Source organism: Barbus barbus, assembly GCF_936440315.1.
Source record: "Barbus barbus genome assembly, chromosome: 13".
Lineage (NCBI taxonomy): Eukaryota > Metazoa > Chordata > Actinopteri > Cypriniformes > Cyprinidae > Barbus > Barbus barbus.
In genome coordinates, this window is record NC_136741.1 from 3053420 (window position 1) to 3065097 (window position 11678).

Genomic DNA, 11678 nt, shown 5'->3' on the forward strand with positions numbered 1-11678 from the left:
GCAGTCAGATTCACTCATTACGGTGCTTGCAACTCATATTCCTCAAACTGTTTTTCTTCTCCTCCTCCTCATCCTCCAACATTTTATGCAGTTATTTTGCATTTAACAGAGATTCCATTCCTGCTTTTTTGTGTTTGCACATCTGAATGAAGGAATTTAGTATTGAAAATACATTGAAATTGAAAGTATATCATTTTATCTTCATTCAAATTAATCAATTTACCTAAATTAAAAATAGTTGATTTTGCTGAATGAGATCAAACAAGAGTCAGTAAAAAGATACAATCTTCCAATCATCCTTAAAAGGGTTTAACTTTATTTTTTAATGTTTGAATTTAAATTAATTTAAATGATTTGACAATAAACTTTGAATAGAAATTTACTTTTGGATTTAAATTTGAATTTACATTGACATTTTATCTCACAAATCTTGCAATTTTATATCTGAGTTGACATCTTGCAAATTTTCCAGAATTTTGAGGTATAAACTGAACTCATAATTACAAGATTCTGATTTTCCTTCTCGCAGTTCTGAGTTTATATCTCACAATTCAGACTTTTATTTCTTAGAATTAGATATCTTGCATTTTTTTCCACCACATAATATCTCACAAATCTGCCTTTTTTTCTCACAGTTGAGAAATGTATATCTCACAATTCTGAATGTATATCTTGCAATGAGAATTATGTGAATTGTGAGATAAAAAGTCACAATTATCTTTTTTCATATTTTTTATCCTGTGGCAGAAGAAAACTTGCATGCACATCTCATGATTTATTTGTTTTTTTTTTACTAAAACGTGTGTCTTCAGAAAAAGCTATCATTTGGCAGTGAAGAATACTACATAGATTGCTCTATAGTGCTTTGATGTTCTAGTCATTTAAAAAGCAGCTCAGAGGTTCTCCTTTTGGAAGTAAAGTTGTGCTCATACATATCAGTAAAAAGCAACACGCAGATAATCATTCCTGTAAAGACTAGCAGCATGTTGTGATACAGTATGTAGAACATTCTGTTTGCTTTCTTCGTTTCCAGGCTGTGATTGTTATTAGGACTGTAACACACTGAAAGACACAGGGTTGTTATTCCATTATTTATAATGAAAACATCAGACAGGTGAAGCACAAGCGCACAGCACGTCTCCTGTAATTGACTCATTTATTCACGTTAGTCGCTCATTCGTCTGTGGCCTGTGATGAATTAAACACCCGGGCCGCGTCCTGTCCATAACCTGTGTGTTATTATCAGTATGCCACACAACTCTCCACGAATGTGTTTCTTTCCAGTAATCATCAGCGTCTTCAGATTGCCTGTAACCCACCGTCCATCTCTCACTGTGGTAAACGACATCTCAGAGCCAATAAAACACGGTAATAAAGTCTCTGTGATCAAGATTTAAATCACAAACACACCCACAGAAAACAAAATCAATGAAAACTTGTTATTTTGGGGAATTTAGTATCTCAAAAACATCCCTTTATAATTCTGAGATTAATCCTCAGAGGGATATGCTGTAACTGGATTTCATTATTGTTTAGTTTGAAGACTCTGCTATTTATAGTCTACAGGTTTTAATAATAGCAGTAGGCTACTGTTCGATCAAAGCAAATGTGGTCTCATAGACACGGGATACATGTCTGAGATAATCAGACCGACAGACAGACTCTAACCCTCTCTTTGTTTTCCTTATGAACAGCCATTTCCTCCACATCATGCTAAAAATCATGCTTTGAAAATTCAATTAAATATAGTCAAAATCATAAAATACTAAATTATAATTATTAGATAAAAATGTGAAATTATGTGATATGAAGTTGTAATAATAACATTTATGCCGAAATTATGAGATGCTAAGTTATTATGACATTTAATGTTGAAATGATGACAGACAATTGTCGTAATTAGAATCATTTTGACATTTTATGTCATAATTGTCACAATTTATCTCAGTTATGATGTATCTCATAATTTGAGTTTTATCATGATTACTTATTATGATTATGACTTTATAGCTCTTTATTGACTTTAGCTTATAGTTATGACTTGGCATCTCATGATTTCGATTTTTTTATGATATTTCTGACTTAATCTCTCAATTTCGAATTTTGTCATAATTATGTCTTTTATCTCACAATTTTCACAATTATCACATGATTTTTATGATGTCTTTAAATTTTAGACGCCATATTACAGAATGCACACAATATACAGGAGTTCAAATTCAGGAGTTCACCAACATCTCTCTTCTCTGACTCTAGTAAATCGTAAAGTGATTTAAATAATTTTAAGATTTGATACAGTTTTTGTACATTGTCAGACAAAAGCTAAATGTGTTTATGACTGATTATGATGGTATTCAATGTCAGGGTGTTTCTGGTGTTCCCCGAGGCAGGCATGAAGTTATTTTTCCTCCTCTTTTTAACAGTGAAAAAATATTAAAAGTCCCTGAAGATGAAGTTTGGTGACATTTCTCTATTTCAGAAGTTAATGATCCATAGAGAACACGATAAAAAGAAAAAAGTGGATTATTGATCCCATTGTTTCTTCATTATCGCTGGGTGTATATTCAGCCTCTTTTAGAAATGACTTTGACTTTTATCCAAAATGTACTCAGCTTATCTCTGCAGTGATGAGATTTTAAATGATATCCAAATGCTTTAGGGACAAAATACCTAAAATAGACAATAAATTGGCTGCCAATTCAGCAGCAGCACTGTGATTGGCTGGAGGGCAGAAAACAAGCATCTCTCCCGAGAGACGGAAGATGAATAGAGAATCTGATTCCCCAAGAGCCAGCTGCTCCAAGAGGCCCTCGAGAACCTTCCCCTCTCAGTCTCCCGGGACAGTCAGGGTTAATAGATGATGAAGGGTAATCTCATGCTGAATTAGAGAGAGACTGCGCACATGAGAAAGAGAGAGTGCTGAATAATGGAGCTCCTATATATTTTACCAGACTTGATTTGGCAGTTCAGTGTCATAAATATATAAGAATGAAACTTAAAATATTTCCAAGAACAAATCCCTCTTTAATAGGGTTTACTGTGCAACTGCCCTAGAAAACAAAACTATTTGAAACATGAGCTCATTTTTGAGCTAGTTTAGTACATGTTATTTTTGAAAATCTTAATTATTAACTCATTTTTACACATTAAATCAACCTACTGAGCTCATTTAAACAAGTGGAAAATTTCCTATGAGAAAATTTGGCAAATCAATTATGACATAAAAAATTGAAATGATGAGATACTAGGTTATAGCTTCGAGATAAAATTTCAAAATTGTGTAATGTAAATAATAAAAAGTTGAAATTACAAGTCAAGTCAAAATTATAGATAAATCTCAAAATTGTGAGATGTTATACTTTAAAAGTTGAGAGGACAGTTTTCATAATTATGACTTAATTATTATGACTTAGTATATCATAAAGTTGACATTTTCAGTCATAACTATGAGGTAAAATTAATAATTAAAAGTCCATGTTTTATCTTAATTATTCATTTTATTCTATGATTAGGACTTAGTATGTCATAATTTTGCCATTTTATGTCATAATTATTCATTGTTATAGTTATGAGTTACCAAAGCATGATTTTTCCTTATGTAGCAGAAATGACCTTCCATATTCAAGTTTAAATAATACATAAATAAATAAAAACTTAAATATTATGATTATTATGTTATATATTTTGTTTACATTTTGGACCTCGTGTACATTATATACATAATATACATATAAGTATGATAAGAATTAAACTCTAAATTATTTCCAAGGACAAATCCCTCTTTGAAGGTCTCAATATGCATTATTATTGAAGGTCTCAATATGCATTTGCCCTAAAAAACAAATGGGCTAATTTTTTAGCTAGTTTAGTGCATGTTGTGAAACAGAACAAAGATCCAGGGGGTGGGGTTGGATTCACATCTAGGGGTGGAGATGGGTGGGTTTAGGGATCAGGGAGTGGAGATGGGTGGGTTTAGGGATCAGGGAGTGGAGATGGGTGGGTTTAGGGATCAGGGAGTGGAGATGGGTGGGTTTAGGGATCAGGGAGTGGAGATGGGTGGGTTTAGGGATCAGGGTGGAGATGGGTGGGTTTAGGGATCAGGGAGTGGAGATGGGTGGGTTTAGGGATCAGGGTGGAGATGGGTGGGTTTAGGGATCAGGGTGGAGATGGGTGGGTTTAGGGATCGGAGTGGAGATGGGTGGGTTTAGGGATCAGGGTGGAGATGGGTGGGTTTAGGGATCAGGGAGTGGAGATGGGTGGGTTTAGGGATCAGGGTGGAGATGGGTGGGTTTAGGGATCAGGGAGTGGAGATGGGTGGGTTTAGGGATCAGGGTGGAGATGGGTGGGTTTAGGGATCAGGGAGTGGAGATGGGTGGGTTTAGGGATCAGGGTGGAGATGGGTGGGTTTAGGGATCAGGGTGGAGATGGGTGGGTTTAGGGATCAGGGAGTGGAGATGGGTGGGTTTAGGGATCAGGGTGGAGATGGGTGGGTTTAGGGATCAGGGTGGAGATGGGTGGGTTTAGGGATCAGGGAGTGGAGATGGGTGGGTTTAGGGATCAGGGTGGAGATGGGTGGGTTTAGGGATCAGGGTGGAGATGGGTGGGTTTAGGTATCAGGGTGGAGATGGGTGGGTTTAGGGATCAGGGAGTGGAGATGGGTGGGTTTAGGGATCAGGGTGGAGATGGGTGGGTTTAGGGATCAGGGTGGAGATGGGTGGGTTTAGGGATCAGGGAGTGGAGATGGGTGGGTTTAGGGGATCAGGGTGGAGATGGGTGGGTTTAGGGATCAGGGAGTGGAGATGGGTGGGTTTAGGGGTGGGTTTAGGGGTGGAGATGGGTGGGTTTAGGGGTGGAGACAGGTGGGTTTAGGTCTACGTTAGGTGGGAGGAGTTGGATCTGGATCCTACCTCGCCCCCTGGATCTTGTGTTCTGCAGTGAGGACCATCTCCTAAAAGTGGCAATTTTAACAAGCTATAAATATCTATATCTGTTGGGTATTTTGAGCCAAAACTTCACATACACACTCTGGGGATATCAGAAACTTATTTTACGTATTGTAAAAAGGAGCATAATAGGTCCCCTTTAAAACATGAGCTTTATTAAATTAAATTTAGCTTAAATAAACAACACTTAACTAGTTTGGGAGCAAATGTTGGTTGTTAGTAATAAAAAGTTTTTTCAGTTTTTTTTTTTTTACTTTATATTTCCTATAAATGTAAGATTTTTTTGTTATAATTTGGTACACGTTTAAATTTGACAAAGGCAGTCAATTTGTGTGTATTTATTTATTTATTTTGTGTGTGTGTGACTTACACCTATTGTAAAGGGTTCAATTAATTCTTACATTTTAAAGTATGTAACATTTTAGGTAATCGAGTGAAAATCATTTTCTGTCTGTAGCATCAGTTACTAAATGGCACTAACCTGAGTGGCAGATTGAATGATTTGGACAGCAGACAGCAGAAGACAGTCTGTCTTTCTTGTTGAGTTTGCATGAATGTAATTAATCTGTAAAGCTGAAGTCCTGGGTTTTAATGCTAGCTCCCAATCATCCAGCTTTCTACTTGCAATTCAGTCTTTGGACAGCTTTTAGGCTATTTGACCAGAGATGGTGACTAAATATCTAGCTCAGGGAAACAGATCTTAGAGATCAACTTAAAACGACATGAAAGGCTCCTCAGTCTTTGTCATTTTGGGAAATCTTCTTAGCATCACAGAGACGTGTTAACAGGATCCAATGCCCGAGTGCTTATCGTCAAACGCTGTCAGATGTGCTCACAGGTAATCTGCTGCTAATACACACCGTTCCTCTGAATGTTCCTCACCTGTCTGTGAGATAGGAGGGATATTCTCTCTGGTTTTCCTCGGTTCTGTGGCCATAAGCGTCTCTCTTTGACAGGAAGTGCAGATGTTATTCCACAGGTTTTATCAGCGTCTGAATGCAGCAGCTGAAGTAAATCTTCAAGCAAATATTTTTAAACCAGCTGACAAAATTTTATCCAAGATGCCTTAAAAGTTAAAAAGTGACGGATTAGTCCTGCTGTGCACGAATGGACTGATTTCATTTCAAAGAAATGAACTGCAACTTTTAAAGAAAGATTTGGATTCTCATTAATAATTTCTATTAATTTTGGATAACTTTGGATAAGTGCCTGCTAAATGACTCTTTACTGGTCTCGCATCGGAAGATTCTTAAAGTTTGTTCCACTAAGACTACATGCAGTGTTAAAAAATATTCTGAAATCTAAATCTATCGGTGTTCATCAAATCAGGTTCGGACATCATTAGCCGAGCAGCTCCGTCTCCTGTCAATTACTGAACTACCTCATTCACACGCCATCTCTAATGGCAGCCTACAGTCCTTTATCACTCTCTTTATGCTGATTTTTGGAGAGAAGATCCGTTGTTTCATCATTAAACTGGATTTATTGTAGTTCTTCAAGCCAGCGTTGTGGCACTCGTTTAATGCAGTTTTAGAAGCAAGTTTAGACTGTTGTACGTTACTTTTTCCACACAGCAGGAACATTTAAAAACTAACTAGTCAAAGAAAAATACTTGAAATGCTAGAGTCGCAGGACCTAGAATATACATGCAAATATTAACAATCCACAAAAATGCCATGATGTTGGTAAATGTAAAGCACTCAGAGGCAGTACTACAAATATTATAAATACCCCTCATACAGATGAAGCTAGCCAGAACTCTTCTGATTGGTCCGTGTCCGATCTGCTCTAATAATCAATACCACAGGAATAATTACAGACTAGACTCAATGTTATCATTCCTCTCTCTCTCTCTCGTTTCCTCTTTCATGTTCGGTGTCCCTCAAAGGAAAGGTCTGATGAAAACTGGGTCACTCTCACACCCTGGAGTGCATGTTGAAAGCGTTCTGATTCTATTAACAGGCATCTTCCTCCCCAGGCTCTTCTGACCCGATAACATGCTTTTTTAATTGTCATGCGTAGAGAATTTCAACATTTGCAATAAAGACATGTTGTGGAACCCAGCCCTCCAATAACCCGAAGCGTCCATCTGGCCTACATGTGAAATTTAGTTTTAAAGTCTTTATCATGCACGTAAAAACAGGAGGGATCGTTTTATATATTGTGTACACATTCAGATCGAATAAAAATGCAACACATTTGTGTTGAAATTTAGCTCTGATTAGGTTAAAGTTGATTCAGATTTTAGCTCAAACTTAAACAAATGATATGTGAACACCACTTATTTTTTTCTTCCCCTATAAAAGAACAGAAAAAACATGATTACAATTAGCTACTTTAATATTGACAAGCAGTCCTTAAATATTTATTAATTTAATGCATGCATGTTTACATTAAGTTTGTTCTGATTTTAGAGATAGGCACTTCAGTGAAAAAAAAGGTAACTGTATTTTTTGATGTTGTAAATAAAGGTTATTGTAGTACATTTCACAAGAAAATACTTCTAAAATACTAAAATATTTCAATCTTTCTACATAAAATCATGTTTAATTAAGTGTGTTACTTGTTATGTACTTGTGTTAACATTTATTTGTCATTATTTGTTAAATTAAGTAGCTATATAATTGTTTCAAAGTACATTTTCACCATATTGAGCACTTGGAGTCACACTTCACTCATGATTTTGTTTTCTTTCTGCACCGATTAATTAGTTATTTTAATCTATTGACAAACAGCCCTAATATTTATTTATGCATGCATGCATAAAGTATCTGCCAAATAATAGATCAAATGTAAACAAGACTGCAAAAAAAGAGAAGTCTAAGAAGTCTATTTTCAATTACAGTATAATTTCCCAGAGGATATTTTGTATTGCACATTTTGGTTGCTCTTTCAGGAGTCTCAGTGGAGCTTTTATTGAAGCATCTTGTAAAAAGAAGGTCTCAGAGGTTTCTTTTAAAGTTGCTTAGATGAAATAGACCCAAATTTTGTGATCCATTACAAATATACAGCTGTAAAAATAACATGGGTTGCATAGCACAAATCATTTTGTCTTCAAAAGCTTTGATGAGAAATCTGAGGTTAACTGGGTTTAAATAAAGTGACAGAAAAAAGTCTCAGAAAAAAGGTACAAAGGCTGTCACTGGGGCAGCACCTTTTTAAAATACCCATTTAATAACAGTAACTCCTGAGTAATTATATGATGGATGCATTCATCAGCTTATGCGCTCTTAAGCAGGACCGTATACCACACACACACAAACCAGTTCAAACGGCCCACAGTTCATGACCCAGGGCTAAAGTACTCGCCAGAACTCTGGCTTTTAAACACAAAACCAGGCTTCACCTCAAAGGTTCACCAAGGGAAACAGGAGAGAACTATCGCATTACTGGGGGAAACTTTTAAATTAAAGAGACCCAAGTTGGAGGGCCTTCATGTAGGCCTGAGAGAACAATGGCTGCTTTCTGTCTTCATGAGACTTCAAAGCTGCGTGCCGTGAAGGAACAGAGTTCTGCTTTGTTGTGGAAAGCCACAGATGTTGCTCTAGTTCTAGACGCCCTTGTAAGCACTTCAAGAGGTATTCAATAGCCCAGCCTCCCACACGCTGCCTCTTAACCGTGTCCTTCACTCTCACTGCGTCATCGTGAATGGACCAGCGAGTTTCCATGCTGTTCTTTTTAAATTGTTGTAATATTATTCAACTGTAAAATCATTTAAAATGTTAAATTTAAACTTTCACAAAAACGGGTGGTGAAAAAAATGATTAAAAATCTCTTCAAATATATTAAAGTTTTCAAGTTTTGTGTGCAATGTGATTTATCATTATATTTGTGCATATTTCTAATGTGTGTAATTTCTCAAAAATACAGAAACATAACAGTTCTTCATTAATCGTATTGAAATGTGTCGTCAAATATATTATTAAAATAATAAAGGTTTCTTTTTAATCCTAACTTATGCAATATATTCATTTGGAATGTTTATCTGTGATTAATATTATTCAGAAACATGCCTCCATAATGATCTTTTTTTTACAGATGAAATATAGGGCAAATACATATTTAAAACATTGCTAAATTCAATCCAAAAGAGAAATTCAGTCAATTGTAAGTATATTCCTGAATTGTTGCTATGATACATTTCAGAGAGTAAGCTAATGTATATTGTACTGTTGTTGTTTTTTATTTTTTTGGTTAAACTTACATTGTATTGATTTTTAAAATACCTGTTATTACAAAGATTAACTTTTAAACTTACAAACTGGCAATAAAACAGAAATGGTAATAATCAAGTTACATATATTCTGCTGTGAGGGGCGTCCACACAATTTTATAAACTTGCACACATTACTTTGTTTTCTTTCTCTAAAATGGAACTAAAAAAAACTTTCATTGGTAAGCAGTCCTAGTAAGCTATATATATATATATTCTTACATGCGTGTGTGTTTTTTTTTTTTTTCATATGTTTGACAAGTCAAAATCGAGCCTCTGTAAGTACTCCTTTATTTAATTAAAAATGGCAACTTTTCATATTTTGCATTATCCAACTAACATGCATTACCCAAAGAAAATAATTATATCCCGCCTCATAGATACAAGTCACAATTACTGTATGTTTAAATGTATCTCTTCAGTGACATATACTCTATTTGTATTATTTCTTTGATCCATTCAACTAATCCAGATTAATTAATTCATTAATTGCACCTCATTCATCTTTACCCATCTCACCCTCCAAATAATCAATTCTTTTATTATCCAAATCAGCAAACACTCAAAGGATTTGAGCTCTCCCGTTATTCTTTGATGATTGGGCAGCGGTAAACTTCAAAGGCAAAACTCTTCATTCTGACTGGCTGGAGTTCTGATCAAACTCAATGAAATGTTGCCAGTGTGTTCACTTTGCTCCTGGATTCTCCCGTGAGTTGTTTGAGGTGCGCAATTTTGGGAACTATAAGGATTCTGGCTCGACATTGGTGTGGCGTAACTGCAACAGCCATAATGCGCAATGACCCACTGCAAGCTTTCCTTCAGGTGCGTAAAGAGTATTCCCTGAGGTGAACTTATCGTTTTGATGGATTTAAAGCATGCATGTTGATTTAGAGGGGACTCAATATTTTAAGCATTAACTTTCAGTATTCATTTGCACAAAACATGGTGCCAGTGTGATTCAGAGCAGTGGTTCTCACTCTTAACAATTGCCTTAAATAGGGTAAGTGCTAGAATTAGAGAACCAATCAATCAAACAAACACACATTTTAAGTATTGATATTTTATTTCGCAGGATCGGACGCCAAACTCCACCCCAGAATCCATCAAAGGATCCCCCTTGATGTTGCTGGAAGACACCTGTAATCGCATCTGCCATTCCCGTGCATCCAGATCCATGGAGCACCACCAGCACGTCTCATATGAAGGCTCCTCACCAAAGCTCTTCCATCCCTGGAGAAGTGATGCAACTTTCTCACAGCACCTGCAGACCCCATTAAATCCACACCACGAAATGCCACTGACACCCCCGGCGGACCACTATGACTTCTCGCCCCTGAACATGTTGCCTTGTGCGTCAGCATGCGCTACTCTTCCCACGTCTTACGTCCCCACGCACACTGGACTTTTAGACCAATGGTGGACTGCTAATCACTCCTCAGCACATCAGTTTGAGATCCCCCGCGGGTGGGTTCTGGGTCACCCCGAGCTCGGCCAGTACCAGACTCAAATCGCCACCCTGTTGCACTCCAAGTCTCGCAGATGCCGGAGGTGCATGTGCCCCAACTGCCAAAAGAGCAGCGACGCGCCGGGGAAGAGAAAGCAGCACGTGTGCCACCTGCCGGGCTGCGGGAAGGTGTACGGCAAGACGTCGCACCTGAAGGCGCACCTGAGGTGGCACGCAGGTGAGCGGCCGTTCGTCTGCAGCTGGATGTTCTGCGGGAAGAGCTTCACGCGCTCAGACGAGCTCCAAAGGCACCTGCGCACGCACACCGGCGAGAAGCGCTTCACCTGCCCAGACTGCGCCAAACGCTTCACGCGCAGCGACCATCTGGCCAAACACCTGAAAACGCACCTGATGCGCAAGAACAGACCGCTGTTCCCCGTGCAGAAGTCCTAGATCGTATTTTGCGAGCACTTTTTGCGAGCCATCTAAGTAAATATAAAAAGTTGGGGTGTGTTTTTAATTCAAGTTAAATCTTTAATTTGGGGCAAGTTGTCACATTTGTTTGTATGTTATACATGTGGATATACATTTTATTAATTACAATATTTGTTGGACAAAACGATAGTTTCGCATTTGTGTGTGTTTGCTGTTTCATATCAATTGTTTTCATAACTGGTTAAAATATTACAGAAAAACAAGCTGTTTGATATCATTGAGACATCTTAAGCCATATAGTGACAACATGCTCAAACGATGTGAGTTACACTTTCTTTCTTTCTTTCTTTAATTCTTTCTTTCTGAGAAATGTTCAAGAGCATTTTATCATCAGGACTTTAAGATAAGTGTTATATAGAATTTTTTACCCTAAAAAGTATGCAATATGGAAACACTCAATAGGTTAACTTAAGCAAAAACGTTAATTTGCATTTTGCGTTTTCAAAAAGACATTAGGAGACTATATCAAGTGTATATTATTTTTTACTGTTTTTTTTTATTTATCTATTTATTTTTATTAACCACACCAAAAACAAATGCACAATTTTAGTCGTTTTATTATAACTTGAAAATTAAAATACTC

General features: G+C 36.9%; 1 protein-coding gene across 1 annotated transcript; it reads left to right on the forward strand.

Moving 5' to 3' along the window:
• Positions 1-10276: 10276 nt before the first annotated feature.
• Positions 10277-11053, forward strand: LOC306879204 (transcription factor Sp5-like; the record flags this gene model as incomplete). The annotated part of the gene is made up of 1 exon (XM_079431997.1): positions 10277-11053. The coding sequence occupies one exon, from the start codon at positions 10277-10279 to the stop codon at positions 11051-11053; it is 777 nt and encodes a 258-aa protein (XP_079288123.1).
• Between the last annotated feature and the right edge of the window lie 625 nt (positions 11054-11678).